General features: G+C 47.1%; 1 protein-coding gene across 1 annotated transcript in view; it reads left to right on the forward strand.

Moving 5' to 3' along the window:
* Positions 1 to 5,765: 5,765 nt before the first annotated feature.
* Positions 5,766 to 26,843, forward strand: part of SLCO3A1 (solute carrier organic anion transporter family member 3A1) — a 148,914-nt gene continuing 127,836 nt past the window's right edge. Inside the window, exon 1 of the mRNA XM_063345935.1 lies at positions 5,766 to 6,128. Coding sequence (XP_063202005.1) covers positions 5,958 to 6,128 — 171 coding nt within the window. The 5' untranslated portion in view covers positions 5,766 to 5,957. The remainder of the gene's footprint in view (positions 6,129 to 26,843) is intronic.

Raw genomic sequence — 26,843 nt, forward strand, 5'->3', positions numbered from 1 at the left:
CACCAAGCAGGACCAGCCAGGGGTGCAGATCTGGTGCCAAGGGGACGTGATTTATGCTCCATGCAAATCCATTTTGGAAGCACATGAGCTTTCCTTTCATCCAAATGGCTTAAAGCAAATGAAAACTGGCCTCAACGTGGCTGCGCTGTCCTGGAAAGAAACTCAAATGGGTGTAGTCCGAGGGTGATATCTGAGACAGCTGTGCCTGGTTTTTAACTTCACTGGAGTAATTTGGAATGCAAACCTCACAGGAACGTTATTTTCCAGCACCTGATGCAGCGCCGAGACAGCCTCGCAGCCAGATCAAGGGGCAGAACAAGTGTCAACCCGGCCGACCGAAGCAAGCATGCCCCGAAGGTGGCTCTCAAGATGATGTTCCTCAGTCACTCTTGCAATTACGGCAGATTAACAGTGATTTGCAGCTAGGCTGGCACCCAGGGCCGCAGGGCAGGAGAGAAACCCTAACGCTGCACTGCACAAACACCTGCCGTAAACCCACGGCCACGGGGAAGGGTGAGGATGAACCCTTGGGTGAGTATCAAACTCTGATAGCTCCTCCTGACCTATAGCAGCGTAAAGGAGAGCAATGAAACACACAATCACCCTTCAGAAAATATCCAGAGCAGTTTTGGTGAGAGAAGATCATAGTTACGGTTGCAGCACTGGTTTTGTTGGGTTTTTTTTTAGCATCACTGGACCGCTATGTCTCCTGTGAGACCATCGTCTTCTCTTAGCACCTGTCCTTGTTTTTGTCTGCTGCATCCTCAGCAAGAATAGGTACACTGGATGCCCACCACTGCTCCACTGAGGCGGTACTGGATGAGGCACACATTAGCCCCCTGGACTGTAAAATATGTCCGGAAGGTTTGGGAATACGATTCCAATGGCAATTGTAGAGATGCCTAACGATACAGATCAGCTGCTTGCCTTGGCGCATTTCACAGCAGAGGTTTCCATCAGCTCTGTTTAAGGAAAATCATCCTCTCCCGTTCCTCCTCCTGTTACCAACACTGCTGATGGTTCAGCTTAGATTTTCTTTTAAGTCTGCACTTTTGCCCCTTGAGGTGTAAGATATCAGTCAAGCGCTTCATTAAGGTCCTCACCCTTCTTAGCTCTCCCTCAGTTCTTCTTCTGTGGTAGCCATAACCCCATACACCACAGGCACTGATTCTAGACACGGATAAAAAGAGTTATGCCTGTCTAGTATCAAAACACATGATCATGCAGTTAATTTTCAATAAGATTAACCACAAACAGGAGGGCAAAAAATGAACTAAAGCAAAAATTGGTTTAGGATGGTGACAGATGAAGAAAACTCCAGCTGCTAAGGTGACCCAAAGGTGAAGGTGGGCACAAGCCCACAGGTTCTTAGCAAGGAGATGTCCAGCAGAGGAGATGTAATAAGACTGTCTCAGGGGAGGTAAAGATTGTAGTGTCCAACCTTATCATAGAATCATAGAATCATTTAGGTTGGAAAAGACCCTTGGGATCATCGAGTCCAACCATCAACCCCACTCTACAAAGTTCTCCCCTACACCATATCCCTTAACACCACATCTAAACGAGTCTTAAACACATCCAGGGATGGTGACTCCACCACCTCCCTGGGCAGCCTATTCCAGTGTCTGACCACTCTTTCTGTGAAGAATTTTTTCCTAATGTCCAGTCTAAACCGATCCTGTTGCAGCTTGAAGCCATTCTGTCTTGTTCTATCACTAATTACCTGTGAGAAGAGACCAGCACCAACCTCTCTACAATGGCCTTTCAAGTAGTTGTAGAGAGTGGTGAGGTCTCCCCTCAGCCTCCTCTTCTTCAAACTAAACAGTCCCAGCTCCTTCAGTCGCTCCTCATAAGATTTATTCTCCAGGCCCTTCACCAGCTTCGTTGCCCTCCTCTGCACTCGCTCCAGCACCTCGATATCTCTCTCATACTGAGGTGCCCAGAACTGGACACAATACTCAAGGTGTGGCCTCACCAGTGCTGAGTACAGGGGGACAATCACCTCCCTCCTTCTGCTGGTCACACTATTTCTAATACAAGTCAGGATGCCACTGGCCCTCTTGGCCACCTGGGCATACTGCTGGCTCATGTTCAGCTGCTTGTCAATTAGAACCCCCAGGTCCTTTTCTGCCAGGCAGCTCTCCAGCCACACTGCCCCAAGCCTGTAGTGATGCATGGGGTTGTTGTGGCCCAAGTGCAGGACCTGGCACTTGGCCTTGTTGAAGCTCATACCGTTAGCATTGGCCCATCAGTCCAATCTATCCAAGTCTCTCTGTAGAGCCTCCCTATCCTCATGCAGATCAACACTCCCGCTTAGCTTCGTGTCATCTGCAAACTTGCTGATGATACACTCTATGTCCTTATCAAGGTCATCAATAAAGATGTTAAACAGAAATGGTCCCAACACCGAGCCCTGAGGGACACCACTTGTGACCGGCCACCAGCAGGATTTAACTCCATCAGCCACCACTCTTTGGGACCGCCCATCCAGCCAGTGCTTGATCCAGCAGATCGTATGCTCATCCAGGCCATGAGCCACCAGTTTTTCCCCACGAGAATTCTATGGGGAACAGTGTCAAATGCTTTTTGAAAGTCTAGGTAGACAATGTTCACAGCCTTTCCCTCATCCAATAATCAGGTCATCTTGTCACAGAAGGAGATCAGGTTCGTCAGGCAGGACCTGCCTTTCATAAACCCATGATGACTAGGCCTGGTCCCCTGCTTGTCCATTATATGACTTGTAATGGCACTCGAGATGATCTGCTTCATGACCTTCCCTGCTACCGAGGTCAGGCTGACAGGCCTATAGTTTCCTGGATCCTCCTTTCTGCCTTTTTTGTAGGTGGGTCTATGGCAGCACGTTGCCTCCCAGCTACGAATGTTCAAGTGTTTATAAAAACCTGACAAGGTATCGGAAAGAAATTTATTGCAAATTATTGTGGGGGTAAAAAGTTGCTAATGCTTGCTTTGGTTGAGGAAATAGCTGAGAATTGCGTCGGCAAAACTACTGAGCCCTGAGGAAAAGAGACTACTCTAGCTATAAAGTCCCTTTTCATTCTAGGCTAATGATAATCCAAGAACATTAGTATTCTGCACGTTAGTAGGTAAAGCTGGGTCAATTTAGACCAGAAAAACTGTTTGGGTATAACAATAATTAACTATTAAATCCAAACAGGTCACTTGTCCATCCCTGAAGCACTCCACTGAGATCTCTCAGGAATGTGGTATGTTGAAAGGTGGCAGAAAGCAAACTCAGGTGTCTACTGACGTACTTGAGTGGAGATGCAAGACCCTCACTCTTTCTTTCAGAAGAGCAAGCCAGGAGGAATTTTTCTAAAGGAAGTAACTGCAAGTATACAACATAAAGAAGAGGGGAAAAAAAATAAAATCCAGGCATTCTGTCTCTTCTGGACAGAAAATTAACTGATAATTGTAGTCTGCTGCAATAAACTAACCAACCAGATGTTTCAGATAATTAGTATAAGAGTAAAATTTTTCTAGCAGCTGTTTTCCTTGTGACAGACGAGCAGTATATCTCCTTCCTCAGCCTGGACAAACTCGTCCAATGGGACGTCCAAGGCGTGATCAAGACCCGCAACGGCACTTGCATATATTATATACATATTCAAGAGCTTTAAAGCATCGACTTGCACATTGGTAACTGTGGTAGCATGTGCAGACGTTTACTTGGGTATCCAGCTACACACGTGGTGAGTTATATGAGTTTTCAGAGCTTTGCTACCTTCAGCATCTAGCCTAGAGCAGACAAAGGCTGACTGGAAGGAACAGCATGCCCCAAAAATGATATTTTTTTTTTTCAGGGCATTTTAAGACTTTCCTGGCCATAATTCTACATGCTCAAGTGTTTTAAGGGACACCGCTCTATTTTCACTTCTTGAAGAGTCTGTTAGATTGTCCATCCTGTTTATAACGCACCACAGCATCCATCTGGAGCAAAGCATCTGTCTAGCCTCGCTAATTGAATTAGTCTGCGAATCCACCCATCTAGAGGCAGAGACCTTTCTAGCTTTCTAACCTCAGCATTTTTATAGCAGAGGTCCCTAAATAAACATGTTAGGAAGGAGATGAGCACTTTTCTAGTCTAAAGAGATTTCAAGAAAATTAGCTTTTTTTTGTTTGTTTTCTTTTAGTGGAAGAACCAGTTTTCCCTGGATAGAAAACAAAGATTTTATGAACCGGCCGAACCCTGTATGGATGAGCCAGTTTTTCATGATTTCATGCAAAACCCGTGGCATTTAAGGCCTCAGGTAGCTTCTAACGTGCATCTTGTGAGGCACACAATGTCTGAAAGACTGATATGTATCTCATCAAAATTGAGACGACTCAGCTACAAGGACCAGACTGTTCTCCCCGCTAATTGTTTGATAATGCTGCCTGAGGCCATCAAATGTTGGAGACCATGTCCCTGGGGTAGATGGGACTATTGACACCTGTTGATATGGCCCAGACCTGCTGGAAAAGCTGTGGCGAGCCAAAGTTCATCACGGGAAGGAGCTGTTGGCAGCCGATGGGCAAAGGGCAACAGCTGAGCGTGCCAGGTCTCTCCCATTTCTTTCCGGCGATGGTCTGCAGTTCTGCTGGGGGAATGTGCATCAGCTGGGCTTGGTAAAGACTCATCAACCTGGGTGGAGACCCTGCTCAAGAGTCATTTTCATTAAAGGTACTCAGAGAAAAGAAGGCCAGAAAAAAAAAAAAAGCCCCCCAAACCCAATGATTTTTTGGGAGAAAAAGCTCAAAAAGGCTGCTGGAAGAAAAAAGGGCTTATTTAAAATGTTGGTTCTCTTGATGTCCTGGTGTGACTGGTGATGGCTAGCTTATGACTTGGAAAACCAGGGTGTTCTGAACTTCCATTTTCAAAGGTGTCTTCCTAGGTACTCAAGAGTTTCAAAGCCACTTTTGAAAATAAAATTTAGGATCCAAATCACATAGTTATTTTTGAAAAATGCAACCTGTTTCCACAGAAAACTGTTCTTCTCAAAGGCCACACACATCCCAAGTACTAAATGGGTCAAATACCTGAACTTCCACTTAACTGGAAGTTTAATAACTAGAAGTAGAGGCAGCAGCCCCCAGCGTGGGCCCAGAAATGAACTGGAAAAGTGCACTTGAGGAGCGAAGCAGATCAGGTTTTGCTATTAGGCCAACAAGGAATGTGAGCTGTAATAGTAGAAGTGACAATTAGTGGCTTTTAAAAGAGGATATCTCTTCAAATTAGAACTCGAGGTAGGGGTGACAACAGATGGCACCATCGGAAGGGCACGTGGCTGGGGACACGAAGCTTGCCCGTGTGGCAGCGGCACTGGGATGCTCAACACCAATTTATTTCAAACATACAATTTTTGTAGGGCCCCTCTTCACCCGGCGTTTGCAGGATTATGAGATCAGGGCCGGGGGATGCCAGGAAGGGGATGGGGGGGGCAGGCCGATTTGGGGGCCCCTCGCCCAGCGTGACAAACTTCCATCCCGGTGCGGGAGCCGGCTCCGCTGCCGGGCTCCTCTGCCTTCCCCGCACCGGGCCCGCTGCTGCGGGGGGGTGTTGCGGTTCCCCCCCGCTCCCGCGCCGCCAGGAGCCGGCCGCCCCGCCCGCGCGTATCCCGGGACGGGGCCGCCCCCCCGCTCCCCGCCCGCCGCGGAGCCTCCGCCGGCGCCAGCCCCAGCCCCAGCCCCGCGCTTTCCCCCGCCCCTCGCCGGCGGGGGCGCGGATCCGGCCTGCGCGGGGCCGGCGGAGAGAGGGAGCGCGGCAGGGCGAGGGGAGGAGAGACGGCAGCAGGAGGAGGAGGAGGCGGCGGCGGCGAGCTGGCCATGGCAGCAGCCCGCGGGCGGAGAGGCAGCCGCCGCGGGCTGCCGCTGTGATTGGCACCCCCAGGAGGAGGAGGAGGAGGAAGGCGCGGAGCAGCCGCGGGGCCCGCCATCCCGCGGCGGCGGTGCCCGGGAGGATGCCGGGGAAGCGGGGCTCGGCGGGCGGCGGCGGCGGGGAGCTGCCAGGGGCCGGCGCGCCGCGGCAGCGGAGGCGGCGGAGGAAGGTCTCCTGCTTCTCCAGCATCCAGCTTTTCCTGGTGTCCGAGTGCGCCCTGATGCTGGCCCAGGGCACGGTGGGAGCCTACCTGGTGAGTGGGGGCCGGTCGGCCGAGCACCCCCCCCGGTACCTGCCGGGGCGGGGGGCGCGGAGCGGGGCGGGGGATGCGCCGGCAGAAGTGGAGGGGAAGTTTTCCCCGCCGCCGGGGCAGACCCCCCGCCCGCCCAACCTCCCCGGGTGGGTTTGACACCAGCCCGGCGTTTCACGGCTTAAATGACTCAGCAGAGCCGAGGGGGGGATTTTTTTACCCTTCTGGCGTCCCTCGCCCCTCTGCGGCGACAGCCCCCGCGGCCGGTGCCCTGCGCGCCCGGTGCGCGGCCGCGCCGGCGGGGTGGCTGCTAGTTTCTGAGCTGGCCACCAACGCGGGTCAAATGCCAGCCTTTTTCAGCTTACGCTGAATAAACAGCAAGGAAATCTCGTGGGGCATTTACTTCGTGCCTCCCGCCTCACTAATTTTCCTCGTCCTCTTCAAGCGCTGCAGCGGTGCTGGGCGCAGCGGCCCCCCGAGCCTTGGCGTTAGGTAGAGAACAGGCAAAATTTAGACTTTGCGCTGAATCTGCATAGTGAGATGTGGTGTCAGAGGCAGAACTGTAGTAGAAGAGTTGGAAGGGTTGTCCATACGGCTCCGCTTCTGCCTTTGAGTGTGCACGGAGAGAGGCAGCCGGTGGAAATGAAGTGTTCTTCTTCCAGCAGCTGTAAGTGTAGAGTTGATTTAAATTTCTCAAAATAGCTTGCTGGATTTGAGAATTATAGTTTCCATGGAAAAGAAGTGTATTCATAATCTCTGAGGCTTTTTGAGGCCATACACGTAATATGTTATACAGTAAGTGTAAGATCTCCGCATTCTGTACTTGTATTTGGTATTTAGCTGCTCCTCTCTCACATGCTCAAACTACTTATGCAAATTTGTACTGAACGCAGTCTATAATTTTTCAAGGTAAGTGGCTAAACTAACCATTGTTAATATTCCTGATTAACACGAAATGGAAATTAGCAGTCATCTCCATATAATAAAACGCGTTAAGTTTAGTTTGGAACGTATTTGTAATTCCAAAGGAAACTACATCACATCTGTTGAGATAAATTCAGTAATTCTGTATGAGGATAGGTGGATATATTTTAATTTGTAGGAGCCAGACACGGACAGGCCTCTTTTATGTGAGTAACACCTTAGCGAGTAAATATACTGTTTCTGATGAGCAACTTGTAAAATGAGCTGCCAGCATGGGTGAGCGTGGGATAATCCTTCATCAAGGAAGAGCCCACTAAGGTGATGTCACCCAGCGGGCACCAGTGTGCTGGAAACGTACAGATCTGCTCGAGGATGTATATACACACACTGTATATTGGCACACTGCTACAGTCCCTGAGCATACGGGATCAGCAGGAGTAGCCCCTAGCATGGCATTTTCCTCAGACTCCTTTGCATTGCTTTCCCCTCACCAGTTTTGCGTTTCTTTTCCTGTTTGCCCCAACTCTCGTGGCTGAGGACCGCGCTCGCTCCCTCTCCGGCGCCCCAGCCCCACTGGCTGGAGAACCCTGCAGTTCCCGCAGTCCCTCCTCCGAGGGGTTAACTCGGTGAGGTCCTGCTGTCCCTTCCCGCTGCCATTCTCCAGGACTGTCCCCTGACCAGCATGACGGCATGCCCCCACGGCCAGCCCGATCCACAAACAGTAACCGGACAACTGGTCAGTGGTGGCGGGGGGTGGTAAAAACCTAAACTCAAAACAATCCCCAGCATGCATAAGCAGCGGCCCAGCTGCACTGGGCAAGTGTTCCTCCGTTCCCTGTATAATTTATCTTCCGTCATTGCAAATACCACGCAGCTCTTCGTACAATGAACAGATGCAAATCTCTGGAGGGGTAAATCTGCGTTTAAAGCGAGTCTGGACGATCTCCACGCTTACAGGTGTGGTGGGGGGGCGAGAGCAGGCGCAGGAGAGATGCTCGGTGGAAGGTGTGCAGGACCTAAATCATTTTTACAGACCGAGCGTCCCGTGGGGCCAAGAGCTGTTCTCAGGTGCCGTCTTGGGGGTGAAATCAGCGGAGGCGCCACGGAGTTGCCCAGGTGGAACTGCGAGTGGATATTCATTTACTGGGGCTCCTGGGACGAGCTGGGCTCGGCGGTGGCCTGCCGGGCTGCTCCCCGAGGGACAAATTAGCAGGCGAGACAAAGCGGGGAGCAAACAGAAAGACAGACAAATAGGGAGATGCTGTGGAGGACAGACACGGCGTGTAGTTCTGGACAGTTGAATAAACTGCTAATTTTAGCCTGCCAGCAGTGAGCAAGTACTGCATTCATACTTCTGCTTTGCTTGGCCACATGTGTGACTTTCCCTGGTTATTTGTAACTCAGGAAGAGAAACCTTTTTTTCGCCTTATACGGTGACAAGTTGGTTTCCTCGGTTTTTGCCTGCCTCGCTCTGCACGGGGAGACCACGAGGGCAAAAACTCAGCTTCTTAAGAAAACAAGGCAGGGGCTTGGCTTCTCAGGGGTGATTGAAAAGCTCAGTTTTCATTGGGCTTGGCTTCCATGTCGGTACATTTCGAAGCGGATATTGTTATTTCTGTTTAGAGATGTAAAAACTTCTTTTTTTCCATGTTTTCTGCACAATAAACTAGCAGCGCCCACTTGAATGTATGTACAAAGTAGACATTCATTCATTATGTGGTTTTGAAGCAACGATCATTCACTTTTATTTGTTCATAAAACATTGCGCTTGCCAACAGGGCTTTATAAATAATAAATGCTGATAAAAATCTATGAAGTCCAATCCTTCTCCCACAGAACTCAGCAGTGAAAATACCCCAGGATGCCAACAGTGGATGTCTATGGTTAATTAGTACGGTGTAGCTGGGGTTCTTCATGGGAAGTTTTAGGGAGTATTTGATCGATGTCACGTTCCAAAATATTTGTCAATTACTGCGCTTGCTGTTTGCAGAATGCACATGTTCCAAAATGACTCGGTGCCATATCCTGCATAGTTTATGCAAATGCAAGCCTGCGCTGCTGCCTTAATTTCTGGGGCTGCTGAATACACCCTGTTATTTGCATGTTCTTGTAAGGTTTTGTGTATGCGTTTATTTGGCTTCATCTAATTACTCCTGCGTGCTTTTGGAAACTTGAATTTCCCAGCAACTGCAGTGGCAAGCGGGGAAAATGCCGCTTGCTGTCTGCAGGCATTCCTGCTGCAAGAAGTTACTCGGGGTTTTCGCAGCAACTTTTGAAAGCCCAGCTGATTTCCACCCCCGGTTGCTCTCCTGCGGCGTAGGTCTGTGGATTAAAGAGCCGAGCGTTACTGGCGCAGATGGCAGCGGGAGGGAAAGGCTGGAACCTCCCTTTTCCAGCCCTTTTCCGTGTGCCTTTCGGGCGAATGCAGCAGTGTGATCAGTCGTGCCGGCCGTGCAGCGATGAGGAGTTCGATAAGGCTGATTCACATACCTTGGCAACACCTCCCTCCCTTGTACCCCCTCGCCACTGAATTCCCACGTGCTTTATATTTTGGAGTATTTTGACTGGTAATAACCTTCCAAGCGCTCCTGACAGTTTAGTGCTGAGGCATTTCGTCACCCTGCCAGTCGAATCTTCTGCCTCGCCAGTGGCGAAATCAGTGCTTTAGCAGAAGAGCTCTCGGTTTGACAGCCACAATTTGTGGAGCAGGAGCGCAATTTAATTTTCTCTCCCCAGCCTTTAGCCTCGGCTCGCTCCGGTTCAAACTGACCTAGTTGCGAGCACCCGACATCTGCCAAAGTCACGGGCTTCTTTAGATAAAGGGCATGCATATGGGAAGCGCGTTGGGAAGCAGTTATTTGGTGTGCTCCGGATAGCTGTTTTTACAGAGCTTTACTGAGATGTCTCTGTTTGCTGCAGCTTTGAATGCAGCCATTCATGTGTTTTATCAAGTGATGGAGGATGACCGGCCCCAACATGAGATGGAAAGGAAAATAATTGGTCCCTCCCAAGGAGGGTGCATTGGTGTTTGCGTGGGAATGAATGCCAAATTGTTTCTTGTTTTGCTGAATGAAAACTTTTGAGCCGCGCTTAACTTCCCGTCTAGAGCTTTGTCTGTGCGGCAGTGTTTGACTGCAGCTGGAAGAGCCCCCCTTAACACACCTGCAGTAAAAACAGTGCCATGCGGGACCAGGTGAGATCCTGCGTGTGTATGTGGTCTCTCAGACAGGCTCCTTCTGTGCCATTTTATTGCTACCGGGGTTCAGGATATTAAAGAAAATGTTAAAATACCGTATTCAGGAAAAAAAAAAAAAGTATCAAAGATAAATACAGAAGTCAATCATCAAAGGGTTCCTGCTGGAACAAACAGAAATAGGGGTCCTGTGAGATGGACACCAGGGAACTGAGGGATTAAGAGTGGAATTTGGCTCTTGGATTTTTAAGTTGCTTTGGTGCGCAACCTCTTTTCCTCCCAGGTTAAATGAAGCAAACAGAATACTGTTTTCCTCTTACAGTACAGAAAGCAGTCGTCTCTCCTGTTGCAGAAACCTGGTCAAACTCTCCTCGAAGTCAGTGGAGAGTTCTGCACGGCGGATGTTATTAAAGACAATTTTAATATCGCAGAGCAACGCTTCTGAGCTTTCTGTTGTGCTTGGTGCGGTGCAGCAGGGTTTGTCCCTGAGTAATTGCAGTCTGAATAGACTGGGTGGGAGAAACGTTGCAGGTGGGGAAACTGAGGCAGAGATTAAGAGCTTGGTTCTGTTGCTGAAGCTATTGCTAAAGCTTTTGCTTGGTTAACAGCGGCAGAGCCTGAGTAGCTTAGGCATGGGCAGAGGAAAAGTCTGGCAAAGCAAGGAATTCCAGTTTCAGGTGCTTCAGTCCAATGACTTAACTGCAAGAGCAGTTTTTCCCATTGAATTTATTATTGTTTTTATTAAAGTATTTATTTTCCTAGAATAAGAATCGGCTTTAAAATATTGCTGTGCCTTTTTTTTTTTTTTTTTGCCTTTCCATCCTCAGCAGTGCTGAGTAATAAATTAGCTGTAATGCTCATAATTTATTTGTCATTGGGGTATTTAAGGGGAAAAAAAAACAAAACCATGGAGTGAAAATAAACGTTTTAGTGGGGATGAAGATTGCCAAGCATTGGCTGGTTATTGCTTACAGTTCATTTTCGCTTAATATATCTTTGCTGGCAATGTTATTTCTGGAAAGTTGTTTCTAGTATGCCTTTCCCATTAGAGAATATTGTCTGTTTTGCAGCTGAGTTGCGCAGAAAGTTATTCTAAACTAGCTCTCTTGACTGCATTCATATTTCTTCTCTAAGAAGCCTTTTGATGTTTTTCGGGTCTCTGACTGCAGGGTGGAGGAGAAACCGGACCCAGCTCTGGGTTCTGACACCTTCGGGCTCCTGTGGGGCTTGGGTCGGGAGTGTGACATTGAGTCATTACCACAAAAACTTTATATCAATTAGTAGAAACAAATTCTGAGCCAGGTGTAGGTTGCATTTTTGAGTACCAGGAAGGCTTGTGAGTAACTGGCATTTATACTTTGGTTTAAAGTTTTCTTTTATTTATTACTAATAGATGAAATGGTGTAGAGATAATGACAAGTTTATCTCTTAAGTTATATACTGTGTGCTGTTTGCAGAGTAAATCCAAACTTTCAGTCTGATGCCTTCTTGGTTAAATGCATTTAAAGGCGAAAAGCAGTTGATGTGTAAGTGTGTGGACTAATTGATTGTAGTGTTTAATTTTTTTATTATTTTTAGCGGAAAGTTTGGCAGTTCTTTTTCTCTGTAAGGGCCGAGTGATATTTGTAAGCCCTGAAAGAAAGAGCAGCCTGTTGGAAATGTTATGATCCGTCGTGAAACCAATGTCTCATTTCTTTTGGCCAGCCTTCGCTTCCTAAATCTCTCTAGCGTTTGCTGTGTGCCTGTGTGACAACTAGCGCCTGGGCTTTAATGGCCTGTGGTATTAATGCAGCTGAGGTTTAGAGGGGTCTTGAATTAGACCAGAGAATACTGAAGGTCTGTGGTGTTCTTCCTTAGGAACTTTATGGCTCTTTACATCGTAATGTAGCGCCTGTCCCGGAGAAGGCTCAGTCGAACCGCGATCCCTCTCCTGCTCTGTAAGGGAGAGCAGGTATTCCCTGGTTCCCAGAAAAGGCTTTCTCTCAGGTTGCATGGGCTTTCTTTTCCCTTACTTTGAGGATATTGTGAAGGACCAAAAGCCAGCTTCTGTTCTGCTACAGCAGTGTAAATTTATTGCTGCAAAAGAGTTACTCTGCAATTCATCAAGAAGAATTTGTCCTCTGTGTATAATAATCTAAAATGTTTCCTTACTTCTACGCTCCTTGGTCTCTAGTTATTCCTTCACGGTAGCAAGATTAAACAATGGCATACTATTTAGTGGGTGAGGTTGCAGCTTGGATGAATTAGTGTAGCTTTGTCTTCTGATCAACACCAGATGAAGCTGCAAAGTGATATATTTTAAGCATCATCCAAGGAAGTTTCAATAAACACATGATAATACTTGGCGTAGTAACTCCTTTAAGTGCTCCAGTGAAGTTCAGAAGAATTAATTTTTCCTATTGCATAGAAAAATGGGCCACTGATTTTGATTTACAAGGTTTCATTACAACTCTGCGGCAAAACCAGGACTGGAACCCCAAGAGTCCCGTCTCCAGGTCACCTTGGAGCAACCACTAGACTCTCTGTCTCTTTGGAGATACATATTGTAATGCAAATCGAGCTTTCACACTGCCACGTTTCATACTCTATCGATACAATCAATAGTGATAGCAAGCTGTTCAGGGAGTTCCTGGATGGCTCTGCCCTGTTATGGGGAGCATTCTGTAATGTTTAGGGGAGATGCTCCCTGCATCCAAGATATTTCAATTTGAGTGGATGGATTGAAGAATGGAGTAAAGGAACCGTTCCTTTTTCCCAGATTTTAAGCGGGGAAGCAGCTGTAATCATGTAGGGATGAAGACTGACAGCACAGGTACGGCTGGATCTGCCTCTCCTCGCTTAGCAAATCTAGGAAAGACCTCAGAGCTAAAATCAGATTTCTTAAGCTCCCTGGTTAGCAACTTTCTCTTTTCCAGCCTTGTTCTGAACGTGATGTGCTGCTGCATTTTGATACCTAAATATGTCTTCCTGAAGGGAGGGAGGGAGGGAGGCTGCCGCCTCCTGCTGTTGCATGGTCTCCCTTGGATTGAAGTTGCCGATCTTTTACTGGGGCTCGTATTGCAGCAGCGCCTGAACGCGCGCCATAATTTTAGGTGACTGCTTGCAGCATAAAAGCAAAAATCTTTATTTGAAGTTTGTTTGAATATTTATCATCATTGTTATTTATTTGCTATGGTTCAAGACGAAGAGAAGCAATTTGCTGTAGTTTGGTTTTTGTTTTTCCTCTCTGTTTCCTCTCCCTTCGTAGTATCCTTTCTCCTCACCAAAGCAGCCACCTGATTTCACTGTATTTTTTGAACATCTGTATCTTTTTGGTGTCTGCAGCTATCACATGGATGATTTCTGCATGTTTGCAGGCCCAGTGACTTTTAGATATGTGGCTGAGGGCAGGTGAGGGAGCACAGAAGTTGTTACATGCTACATAATGATCTGTTTTCTGGGAAAGAATTGCTGGAATTGTCTTATTTTTAATATTTAAATGGCCTTTTAAAACACTTACCATGCTGTTCACCTGTATAATTCGTAATGCCGTAGTTTACTGCAAGTGGAAAAAGACTTAAAATTCAGTTTTATGGTGATCCATAAAATGACAGTGAAGTTTTTGGAGGAACCTGGGTAATTCAGTTGTATTGAGGTCTTCGTGACTCACCCAGCATTATGGTTTCTGAAGCAACTATGTCAGATTTGCTTTCAGGTTTTTTTTTTGGTGCTTTGATGTTTGCATTTGAATCCAACATTTTCTCTAGTTTTTTTTTTTTCTTTTTTTCCTAATAAAAAGGCAACTACAAACTCTACCGCAAACTGAAAGAAAGCTTGGCTGTTTGGGAAGAGTTGTGGGGTGTGGGTGTGGAAAAAAATGTGGAAACACTTCACTTTTTATTTTTAAAAACATATAGTGGTGTATTTTATTTTTTTTTCCCCCCACTAAAAGCCAGATTTTTGTCTGAATTGAAATCAGCATTGGTTTGGGGTCAATATATAAGAAACAACCTTGAAGTGTATGTTGTAGATGTGTATTTTAAGGTGATACTTAGCATTTTAATGCCTGAAGAATCAAATGAAATGACGTGGAATTGCTTTACAGTCGAGGTGCCAGGTAGTGGTGCCTTCTATGTTCCCTGAACAGGCGAATTATTTCATACATTTATGTAAGGTGAAAAGTCTGCCTGGAAGCTGTACCAGACGGAGCTTTGCGTGCTCTCAGCTGGTGGGGAGCACCACAGTCAAACGCAGGATGGCCAGAGGATAGCAGTGATGGGTATGTCTGCCATACCAAGACAAAATTCTGAGTATTCTGCAGTTTCAAATGTGTTTTGTCCCTTTAATTCTCCAAAGGGGTAACAGGGAATGAGAAAACACCATAACTCCCCAGGATCGCAACCCGTGGTGTTAAACAATGGGTGGTCTTTGTTTTCTCCAGTAGAACTTCAACAGGAAGAGTTGCAGAAAGGTTGTTTTGGGGTTCCTGTTTTTTATTTCTGAAAAGGAGGATGTGAAATAGCTGCTACCCCTTTCCACTTCTCTCCTCAGCTTCGTGCAGACCTAGTTTGGCACATCATTAGCAGTAGGCCAGAGGGTTGCTTGGGAGCGTTAGGATGCTGGAGTGGGGGCCAAACCTCGCGCTTTGGCTTGAAGGCAATCTCTGAAAGGCTGCAGGAGGACCAGCATGCACCTTGCTTGGGGCGGTAGCGGGACAAGCCTCCCGCACCTCTGAATAATACCAGACTTGTATGTACACATACACATCTATACTGAGAAATGTCAAAGGAAGCATCTGCAGCTTCCAAAAGAGAAGCTAAAAATACTGACTAAAAGAAAATGATTTTGAAAAATATGAAGAAGAAATGCCCCCAGTGGTGTCCTGCTGCTTGCTGTGCCGTGCTAATGGCTTTCATCTGCTGGAAACACGCTTGCTTCTCATCCTCACGCGGTTTGAGTGTTGCGTGATGTACTGGGATGCCAAATCAGGGGTTGATCCTTTCTTTCCCCGTAACTGGGAAACAACAGAAAAATAACAATATGTAACTAGGTCTTCATTTTTAAAGAGGAAAAACTTGAGTTTAGATTTCCAGTTTTTCTGTCCTGTGGCTTGCTTCTCATCGTTCCTCTGAGCTGCAGGAAGAGCTGTAATTGTAAATGCGTTAGTAAAGCTATTTTCGCAAGGTTGTTCTTAGAACTTTAACTTTTCTCTTCTAAAGAATATCCACCGTGCTTGGTGAGGTATTGTGGTGGGTTAACCTTGGACTGCAGCCAGCCGCCCACCCAGCCGCTCTCTCACTCGCCTCCTCAACAGGGCAGGGGCAGAAAATGAGGTGAAAAAGCTCGTGGGTTGAGATAAAGACTAGCAATTACTGTCAGGGGCGAAACAGACTTGTCCTGAGGAAAATTAATTTTTATTGCCAATTAAAGTAGACTTGAATGTTTAAAACAAAGGCAAAAATTAAAACACCACCTTCCCCCCATCCCACCTCTTCTTCCCAGGCTCACTGGGAGCATGTCTCCATCGGATGCTCGCTGTGCTCTGCTGGGAGAGCATCCACTCTCACCCATGAGCTGAAGTAAACCGTTAGTCGTGTTTGAGCACCGACATGCTCTTTGCAGAAATGTTGGCTGGCATTGGGTAAATGGTTTTCCCTGTTCTTGGATCCCATGTGCACTTGGTGGTCAGTCACCGTTTTTTGTGGTGTGCCACTGGGCAGCAAGCAGGTTCAGCCCAAGGAGAAACACGTGTCTGTGTGACTAAAACATGGTGATATTCTTTCTGTCCTGCAGGCATTGTCTGTAAAATTTGATTATTGTGGGAATTAACCTTCCCCATAGCCTATGCTAAGTGCTTCTGTTTGTGTGATGGGCAGAGAAAAAGCGTTGGGCATATAGGCCCTTTACGAGAAATAGCGGGCAGCGTTTTTAGGGCTTACCAGCAAAAGAAAACTGGGTTTTGTTTTTGTCTTGTTCAACGTACAGGGCCGAGAGCGGTTAATTACAATGGGCCTTTCAGCCTCTGGATGAGATGCACACTTTGTTTCCTGCTGCCTATGGCTAGTTATAATGCAGGTCCTTATGTCTGAAGTCAGCACAGCTGCTGGCTGAGGGACAGGAGCTTTAGCTGAAGGGATGCCTTGTCTAGGGGTGCTTGTTTGTGAAGGGTGGTGATGTTAGTTTTGTAATATCAGCCGGTTTGGGTGATCCTGTAGCTGGTCTCATCCGAGGTGCTCAGCACAATGAGCTCAGTTGTGTTCCTGCAGGAAGCTGCTGCGTCTTGTGTTCTCCAGCTTTGGTCCAAAGAGGGGTGCTTTGGCCCCAGCTTTGTGTTTCGTCATCAGAAGTTGGTATCAAAACCCACATGGGTACCTTGAGCCCTTGGGTCGCAGTGCTGTGATGCTAGTCTAGGTTGCGTTTTGTTTTCTGTTTCTTCTTGTGCTATGATCTGTGGTATTTAATACTATTTAAAAAATAGTGTATCAAGGGAGCTGGCTTGGGGTTACTGAAAAGCTTTCCCATAGTCTTTAGGATTCAGACCTACCAACTTTAAAGAACTTGAGAGCAAAGGCTGAAAAGGGAGGATTTCAGTGTTCCAAGGAGCTAGATAAAGTGTTCCCTTCCAAGAGTTTATTTGCTCAATTGAGGCCACTTCTGCATTGACAAATCTCTCTGTGAATGAACAGATTCCAAAACCAGCTTGGGAGTTGTTCGATGGCTATTGAAGTTAAGCCGCACTAGAAAACCATGTGCTGGAGGCACAGCTTTGTGGGTTTGCTGTGTCATTTGGCGCGACTGTACAAGCTTTTTCAAATGCTGGCCCTATACAGAAGTCCAGTGTTTTCTGTGGATTAGGATGCATCAAGGCTGCTGTGTTGCTCTTAATCTCAGTGCTAGCTCTTACCAGGAAGGCAGAAGTTTTGAATTTCTTCTCTCCGTGTCTTGTGGAAGCATTTGGGGCTTATGGTGTAGCCTCTCGTAGCTGAGATGGCATTTATTGATTTCAGACATTCAGCTTAATTCAATGCTGGACAAGCTTTTTTCCAGAATTTTTATTTTGCCTTTTAATTTAAATAGATCCCTAATGAATTCTGGTAGTTGTGTGTAATGACTCTTGGGAAATACTGGATGCAGCCTCTAGAATCAGCTCTGTGCCGTTTTCAAATTGCAAACTCTTGAAGTATATCTCTGAACAGTTCCCAGGGTCCCTTGCCGTTATCTGAGTTTTCAAGATGCTCCCGCATTAATAAACTGCATCTTTGGTATTCAGTGGGCAGGTATCCAGTGAGCAATTGCTTAGCAGGGTAACAACTTGGAGGTAAATCTGGATGCAAAGTTCTCTCTGCTTTCACTGCATTGCTGGGCCCAGAGCGTTGCTGGCAGGAGAAACTGGCTTGTTTTCATCCAGAACACAAGATTTTTATTTCTTCAGGGTCAGGGCTTGAAACCAGTTGAGGACTCTGCATAGTTGGGATTTTGAGTCAAGGGAGAGAGAGTGGGAGGGTCAGGGATGGAGGTAGGAAGGCGCAATTTGTCTTCCTGAAGAGTTTTTTTTCCCAGGCTGTCCTGTAATGTCCCAGCTCAATACTTTTGTGTCCCCATCTTCAAAATTGCTTGCTCTGAGATGGGGTTACTGTTTGGGGGGGTGGTTGGCCAAAATGAACAAAAATGTTCTGCAAATGGCCTGTGGCAAAGTAGAGTCTTCTGCTTGAGTTAATGGTGCCTTTTGGCATGAATGAAGTGTGTCTGGTTACTCCAATGTTGAATATGATTACTCCAATGTCAAATTTGATCAAAACATTATGCATTTCTGTTAGGCATGGCACTGAGGCTTCAAGGTATGGGGTCTTTAAGAGATGCACAGAACTTTGCTACACTGGAAATGCAGGTTGAAATTAAAATGACCTTTGCTTTCTCCTTTATTTACCCCCTATGGTGCCTAGTGTATAGGTTCAGACACTTTCAATTTGATTCTCAGCATCCTGATTACGCTCAGAACTCTTGGTATCCAGACAGCGTCACAAAAAATTAAGTTCATGGAGTGTTTCCAGGAGTCCGTGTCACAGTGTTTTTCCCTGCCCTCTCCCTCGTCCCCGCTGCTCGCGCAAGCGAGAGATTAAATGATGGAGCAACAGCAACTTGTTTCCTCTGAGCCAATACTGGCTAGGCAGATTCTCTTGATGGTGGCATCTTGGCAGGGACAGAGGAACATTCCTGCCACACGTGGGTAATGTTTTCAAGCCAGGCTTTTACTTTGCAGCTGGCTGTCCAGAGCTGTCATGTCCAAACTGACTCCCTTCATCAGTCAAGACTAATGTTTGTGCCCAGAGAAATCTGTTTTCATTCACATTTGGACAATGTGACACGTGGCAGACTTGGGAGAGGACAGCTTTGCCCATGGGGTAATGCCTGTTGGCTGAGGAGCAACTACTATTTGTATTTTCTGGTGAAGGTGCAGACCAGGGATGTTTGGGCTTGTTTCCTGGCTTTGTCATGGACTTCCCCGGGCCTTCTTTGGGCTTTTTCTCTTCATCAGCAAATGTGCCAGCTATGGTAGTGCCTGGCTTCATGGGCATCTCATGGGCTGGGATGATGGCTGCTCAGCTGCTACAATGATGGTAACTGGAATGAAAGAGGCACCTTGGGTAGGACCCTGAAGCAGGTCTCTGTCAGCTACCGTAAGAAGTTGAATTAAATGAATTAATGGGCTGGTAATTTTGTGTTATCCAACCTGTGGTTGGTCTGTGAGGCTTCTCCCTTCACCCAGGGCTGATGCAGCCTTGTTGCCAGCTGAATGGTATCCCTTCTTCCTTCTTACCTGCCTGAAACCACAGGGTTGAAGCATCTAGCCCTTTGCTTTTTGAGCCTTCACAGGAAAAAGACTAATCGGGGTTGCTTTACTTGCTCTTTGGTAGTGATGGATTTTAAAAGAGCCCGAGGGTGTTATTTTTCAAAGATGCTTTCTGAGCCATACTCTCATTGACAAGTGACTTGTCTCTTTGAAAACGGGACTCTTGTTCCAAAGCCACTTAAGTGCTTTTGAAAAATCTCCTTCCCTGTTATTGACTGCAGTGGACTGCTTCAGTGGTGTCTAGCTTCATTTAAAGCAGGCCAAATTTAGAGTCTAAATGTTATGTGCCTGGCTAATAAACTGTATTGTAATTAGTACCTTGGGGAGCCAGGAACCAGAGAGAAGCTGAATATAAAGAGAATGAACTTCATGTAGAATCTGTCTGCGAGGGATGAGTGAAGAACTGTGGAAGGAGATGAAAACACGTGATTTGAAGTTACTGTGGAGGATATAAGCAATGGGAAGAAAATGGGCGTGGAGCTGCGAGGAAGGCTTTAATAGGGTTGGGTCAAAGAAAACAAAAGATCTAGCATAGCAGGTAGCGAGACTGGATGAAGAATGAGCCTTCCACCAGCAGATCCTCTCAGTTCACGTAACCTGCAGACAGGCTAATGCAGTGCCAATTTTCCAGCTTCCCCCATGCAAGCTGGACTGGACTAATCCCTGTTCTCCATCACAGGTCGACTAGTGTCATCTCCCAGTTTGAGAAACCCATGCTCAGGGGCTGCGTGGGACACTTTGCTGAGATATCCGGGACTTTGCCTTCCTTGGTTTCACACATATGGCTTTCATTTCCCTTTGCTTGCTGTGTATCTCCCAGTGAAGCTTAGCATGGCTTTGAGCAATGCACCTGGAGGTGACATGTGACAGATTCCCGCTGGTGGTGGGAATACTGCAGCCATGTGTGCAGCTCTTGTCCTGGCTGGCCTGTCACGCACCTGCAAAATCAGGGTTAAGAGAAACCAGAAGTTGGGGAAGTACAAAGAGAAAAGAGATAGCTCTCACGTTGGCTGCACTAACCAATTGATTAGTGAATATCTCTGGCTTGGTGTTGAACATTGAATGAAAAAACATTCCCACTCTGCAGTGCCTGAATTCTGGATTCCACCCAGAATTTGGTGTGTCCCTGCTATAGGAGCAGTGGTCCTCCATGGGAACCTCTTTCATATTGTACTTTTGCTCATGTCAGACTACGGTGGATAAGTAGAAGAGATGGTGACTTGTTTTTCTTGCATGTGCTTACTGAATTTTTGCAGGGTCTGGTGATTCTACAATGAGGGGACCCCATCAGCTGCTGTTTGGTGCCTGTCTCTGACACTGTTTATTGTTAATCCTGCGGACACAGGGGTGAAATTCAGCCATCTGTGTGTACGGCCTCAGCAGATGCATTTGTTCATTGGCTTTTTGATAGCTTGCTTCATAGTGAATCCTAAGGAACAGAGCTCCCATCATCTGGTGAGACATCTCATAGCCTGTATCTCCATTTTGCAGGGAACACGTTGAGAAAAGTGAGATTATGACAAGTCTGCAAGTTCTAGCTAGATCTCCCATTTAATTTTTCTTTAACCATAAGAATTTTTTTATTCCTTGTAGGTTATTTTGTATGTGTTATTTTAAAAGACAGTCGTAAATTGCCTTCTGTTCAGGAGGAAAGGGGCTTGCTGCCTTTGAGAAGTGGCAAAATGGGGAGATGATGTGATGGTACAGGATATAAAATAATATTGCTTGTGTTGCCCTCAGGACTACCAAACTTAAACATGCAAATGTCACAAGTATGCCCTCTATGACTTCCATCCCCCATTCTTCACGCAGCAAATGTGCAGATAATAACCAGGTTCTCAGGTGGGAATAGACTGAAGATCACCTTCAAGCCCTGACTTGTCTACACCAGGAACCCCTTGCGCTGGTCTCCCAACCTGCCCCGTTCTTCAGCGGGAAGTTTGGCAGCAGCTCCTGTTTGTACCCTTGGCTCTGCACGGAGACAACGTGGAAGGAAAAATGAGTCGTTTGTGAACAGCTTTGTAGGAGGGTGTTACTTAGCAAATAAGCAGGATGACACGGACAGCTCTTGTGTGGGCTGCAGGCTGTGAGATGGGAATCAGCAAGTAGCTCATGTGGCTTTGGGACAAGCTCGGGGTGTTGCTAGTTAGGTGGTGGAGAGACCCTAATTCCGTCTTTAGATGCTTACGGTAATTTGGTATTTCTTTTCTGAGTTGTTACGAAGTGCTGTGGATTGACAATACAATGTGGCCATTTTGTTGGTTCCCTTTTTAGTGGCTTCCTTCCTCCCAAGACTTACTAAATTAAAGCATTTCATGGACTGGTTGATGAGAAATACCTTCCAACTTCTCCCTAAGCTGAGTTCCCATTTGCTGTAGCCAGGCATCCTTGCTGCTGGGTAGGGAGTGGAGCAGCAGAGATATCAGCAGAGCCAGAGCAGATGAGGAGAAAAGTAGTAGGACTTGTCAGAAACCCTCCTCTCTCGGTATATAGCCTTTATTTAATCACCGTTGTCCTCCAACCGTGAAAACTGAATTCGGCTTCCATCAAAGCTTTTATTAATGCTGCTTCAGAGTGTCCTGCCTGTGCCACTTCTGCCCTGGTTCGTGCCTGGCAGCTGGGAACCCTTCTGCAACCAGCTCTGCGGGCCCCTCGGTCTGCACCGTGGTGTTAACTCGGATGTAACCCTTAGCCCTGAAATCAGCTCTTGATCGTACCCTGAGATAACATGAAGTCCTTTGTATGACAGGTTTTCTTGTCAGGCTTGCATTATGGTTTCTGCTGTGGTGAGTAGCCCTGTTTATAGTAGAAAGCCTTCTCTGCAGGCATAGAAGAGTTGTGTTAGGAAGAGTTTTATTAGCTAAACAAGCAAACTTGCAGTGATTTGGGGAGGTGGAGAAGTGAGGGTGTTGCAGCGTGACAGCTTAGGATTCTGCTCCTCCAGTGCTTTGATAGTACATAGGAACTGACATTTTTCGTGTTAAAGAGTCTTCCAGAGACACGAGTTTCATCTCTTCTTCTCCGCTGGAAGTGAACCCAGGGCGACGATGCCTTGTTTGCAGAGTCCTGGGCCCGTGAATCTTGTTGCCAGTCCTGTATATGGCCAAGAGTGGTTTTGGTGCTGTAGCTGCCTAAATTCAAGTGGTATACAGTTTATATTCCTCTTTATCTGGCTTTGTGCACCTACTTGCTGTCCACAGGAAAAAAGGGAGATCGATCTCAGAACGCGTCAAAGATGCTCCGGCTGCTTTCCCTGGGCTGTTTGCTCTGACAGAGCTGAGTGGCTGCTCCCGCTCGCCAGCTCCTGCTGCTGCACGCTTATTCCACGTGGAATTCTTCATGCTCTGGGTTTGAAATGTGCCGGCAGCGCTGTTCTGTGCTACGGTTTTTAAAGCACTCAAAAATGCAGTTACAGGGTTGAGGTTTGTGCTCTTTTTTTGCATGCTTATGATGCATTATTTTGCTGCCAGGGAAAATGCCATAACATTTAAAAATAAATAACGATTCAAATATCCACTACCTTTGTTGTATGTGTGCTACTAAAGACCAGTGTAGGCTACAAATGGATTCTGGCACTGGATGTATTTATGTAGGTGCCTCGTCAGAGACTAAAATATCACCTGCCTTCACACTGCGAGGTGAATCTTGAACGGCAGGCTTGGAGGTACAAAACTTGCGTGGACGCTCAGCCTGCGGTTGTGATAGTATCACCATAGATTGGGACTTCAAAGGGTTAAAAAAAAAGAAATGCAGATCATCGCCGCCGCGATGCACGTCTGTTTCAGAGCAACAGAAAAAGCCTTTCAAGTTTTGGTAGGAGGTTCGGTGTGGCCTGGTGCTCTCTACCTGGGTCTATTTCAAGCGGTCGATGACTCACGCTAACTTTCCGTGATGGGTGAGAGGGGGTTGGCTGCAAATAGCACCCCTGATGGTCTTCTCGTTCGCACCTCTCTTAAATGGGGCAGAGCTCCTTCTCCGGGGAGGCTGGGAAAGAGGGTCAGTGCCTTGTGTCCCGTCGCGGGATCTTTAGGAAGCAAGTGCAGAAGATAATGGCAGCCCGGCTGCATTGCTGTTTGCTGCAATGATCGCCTGGATCGGAGGTTGGGTTTTTATCTTGTATATTTGATCAGCGTGGATCCCAGTTTCGCTAGAGTAGTGGAAAATACACTTGTTGAACTTCAAGAGGCACATGACCTTTTTTTTTTTGTTTTAAGCTCTTTTGAAACAAACTGTGGCTTTGCACTGGTGTATCAACTCCTGACCAAACAGGATATCTTCTGTGGGTGCCGACTCTTCTCTGCTCCGTTTGTGATACGCAGCAGCACGTAGCATCGCTGGGAGCATTTGTGGCACATCTGCGTAACCCCGCAAAGGGTGGCACATGGGCACGCTTGCTTTGTGCCCTGCATGGCAAGTGGCACAGGATGCTGCGACTAGTGAAATGTGGGGAGGAGATACATGCTGGGGTACAAGAGATGGCATAAAAGTTTTCTGCGTGGTGCCAGAGAAAAGGGGGTTTCCAAAAATGTCTGTCTTGCCTTGACCAGGAGCAGGGTGTGCTGTTTCTCTTGCTGCACGGTGGGATACCCTTTCTACTCAGGCTGCTGAAAATCCTGACCTTGAATGTGTGCTCAATTTGGACCGTGTCAGTAATCTCAGAGCTGGTCACCAAAATATAAAATGAATTTTTCACACCAGTGAGGCATAGATCCGAGCCGCAAACTCCCCGTGGCACCAGTACTGTAACTTGCAGATTTTCCAGTGCTGGCCTAGAAACAGCATACGCACACGCAGCAACAGCCAAGCTAATAACACCCTACTTCTCAGCAGTGGTTCAGCTGCGGCGTCTATTATCGCTGTCATGTGAATGCAAATTTCTATGCAGAGATGATTTCCAGACCTTGAGCAGAGCCAGCTTGGGTGTGTTTGTGTCGCCACCCTTTTTTTGGCTTTCCCTTATGTTCGCACGGGTGTCGGCATCTGCGGTGAGAACATCTTTTAAGTTTCCACTGACTTTACTGGACCAGGAATGGTGTTGACACAAGTGATCAGCAGCCCAAGATGGGAGGTCCCGATGCCCTCACTATTTCCGTGGGGTGGGGAGCAGAAAGGAATGCTGATGGCCTGGGGCTGGGCGCGGGGTATTAAGCTTGTTGCCCTCCTCCCAGCCATCTGATAGGGAAGGAGTGGGCAAGATGCCAAGGGAATTGGCTGTATTTCAAAAAAAAATTGGGTACAACCGCAACTGATCATCTCAATGCTGGAATTGCGGAGCAGAAAAACCTCAAAGCAGATCATCACCATCGTTCCCCTGGGCCTGAAGCCTGAGCCTGGTGGCTGTGGTGTCACTGGGAGGGTGGGCGACGACGGGGACCGAGCCCGTGAGTACCGGTTCTACGGGGAGCAGAGCTTGCCTCCGTCTCTGGGATGCCCTTTGCTCCATCCCACGTGGCTGCCAGAAGAGAGGATGAGGTGGCATCTGAAGAAGCGGGGGGAGGCGTGTGGAAGAGTGGCTTTGTTTCTGGAATGGTTGCTTTGGCGCATCAAGGAATCTTGTCTTTCCCGGCTCTGTAATGGAGACTGTGGGAGACGGTTTGCGTTTGTTTTCCTTTGGGAACATAGTTGCCAGGCAATTATTTTACACCCTGTAGCACTGTAGACATGTCTCTTCAAGTCCAATCTCTTACCACATACCTGAGAAAATGTATTTTACATTAAAAAGAACCCTTTTAAAAAAGCCCTTCAGGCATAAAGTCAATGTTTTCTATATATAACCCTGTATTATTAATACAATGAACTTATCTGTAGACTCTGTGGGTGAATATGACTTGATCATTGGAGATACGAACAATATGATATTCGTTTTCAGTGCACTGTGTCTCTGACTCCATAATGGTGCCCCCAGCCTTCAGTTCGTTTCTTAGCGATAAAGTGGGTCAATAGTGTGAAGCAGGTTTGTGGATTGCGTTTTTGCTGAGCATTAATATAAAATCAACAGTTTATAGAGAGAACAAATTTACCTTGGTTCAGAAATGCTAAGATCTGTAGATCTGGGGCAGACAGGAATGATGAATGTGAGTATGTATTATTGAAATGAGTCCAGAATGGCATGGCAAAAGCTTCCCTGGGTTTAGTTACAGGGGTTGCAATATAAGTTGCTTTGGCTGGAGAATTTTAAGGTGGTGATTGATTTCTTTTCTTTTTATTTGATGTGGGTCATTTGTCACTGTGTGCATTATGTGAGATCATTTTCCTTTTTCAATCATTGAAGAGTGTTTTAGGGTGGACTTAAGAGGCCCCTTTAGCCCTGGTCTTTGTGAGCGGTAGTCTTTGAAATCACCAAACGCATGTGTGCAGACTTCTGTGGCTCTGTAAGAAGAGGAGATAGTGCAGGCATAGTTTTAATTACATTTTGTTGTTGTATGTTAGGCGGTGTGTTCACAAAAAGGCAGGAGGCTGCGTTACATGGTCTTTCTAGATCCCCAGGCTTGCTTTCTGCATGAACAAGATGCCCAACCTGATTTAGTTTTCGGTGCTCCAGTTGAGTGATCTGCTGTAGACTTAGTCTGAAGGATCCTGAACTCGTGGAGAAACGCCAGCCACGTGGCCCTGTTGATCTCTGTAATGCCATAGCTAAATCGTAGCGAAGCTGCTCTTAAAAACTGCGTGGGAGATGCCTGGAGTGGGTGAAATGGGAATCCCTCTGGAAACAGAGGATGCAGTTAGAGACAGAAAGGCAGTTCCTGTCAAAGGGGTGGTGGAGGCCTTGCGACATGGAAAAAGGCAACGAGCCTGGCATGCTTGAGGGCTGTGTACAGTGCTGCAGCTAAAATACTTTGCTGGTGAGAGCCTTAATGACCTGTGGAGAACTGATCTGCAGGACGGACACGAGGACATAAGAATAGCAGGCAAGGTAGAGCTGTCATTAGAACAGGCATGTACCTGTACAAAACTCTAGCTTCAGTGCTGTTCCCAACATCGTGGCCACAAACGCAACGCTGTCTCTGCCTCCGTCCTCTCATGTCTCCTCCAGACTTGTCCGGTGCGGTGGGTGGTTACACACCACTAACTTTTTGGGGTCAAACCACGTGCGTGTCTTATTCCTAGCCACTTGGCCCATGAATCATGTTTGCATGAATTTTACTGATTTGTTGTAATAGCTTCCTGGTAACTGTTTTCATTTTAGGTTAGAAGCCTTTTGAACTGAATATCCTCTTAATCTATTCTTCCCAGCCCTGGCAAAACAGCCGTGCAAATTGACAGGAGCCAGGAAATAGCAGCTTCACAGCTAATAACGTGGGCTCCTGGTGTTTCCCCGCTGTGTTTTAGCAGGAGGTTGTCCATCTGACGCCGACGCCGTGCTGTCGCACCACTCCGTTCCCCGCGTCCCTGCTATTAAACCAGCATCCACGTGGGCTGCGCTCCCGAATGCTCAACCTGGCCTCAGCACACAAGGACTCTTCATAATCCTTGCCGCCTTTTGGCATGACGTCAGTATTTTACAGGGAGCTCTCGTGTCTTTTGCAACATTTTATGTAACTCTCGATAAATAGAGTTAGTGTCTAGGAGCGGTGATGGCTTATCTGCTGGGGAATATGGGCAGTTACCTAAGTTACAAGGGCACCGGGAGCATCCCACGTGCAAACTGCAAGTATTTAGTCAGATTATGCCTTATATGCAGGAAGCCCTGTAAAGGTGAGATACGAAGGAGGGTGGGAGAATGATTCTGGCTGTGGACAGAGGTTTGTTTTGAATAAATGCAGGTGACATC

Source organism: Chroicocephalus ridibundus, chromosome 9 (genome assembly GCF_963924245.1).
Source record: "Chroicocephalus ridibundus chromosome 9, bChrRid1.1, whole genome shotgun sequence".
Classification (NCBI taxonomy): domain Eukaryota; kingdom Metazoa; phylum Chordata; class Aves; order Charadriiformes; family Laridae; genus Chroicocephalus; species Chroicocephalus ridibundus.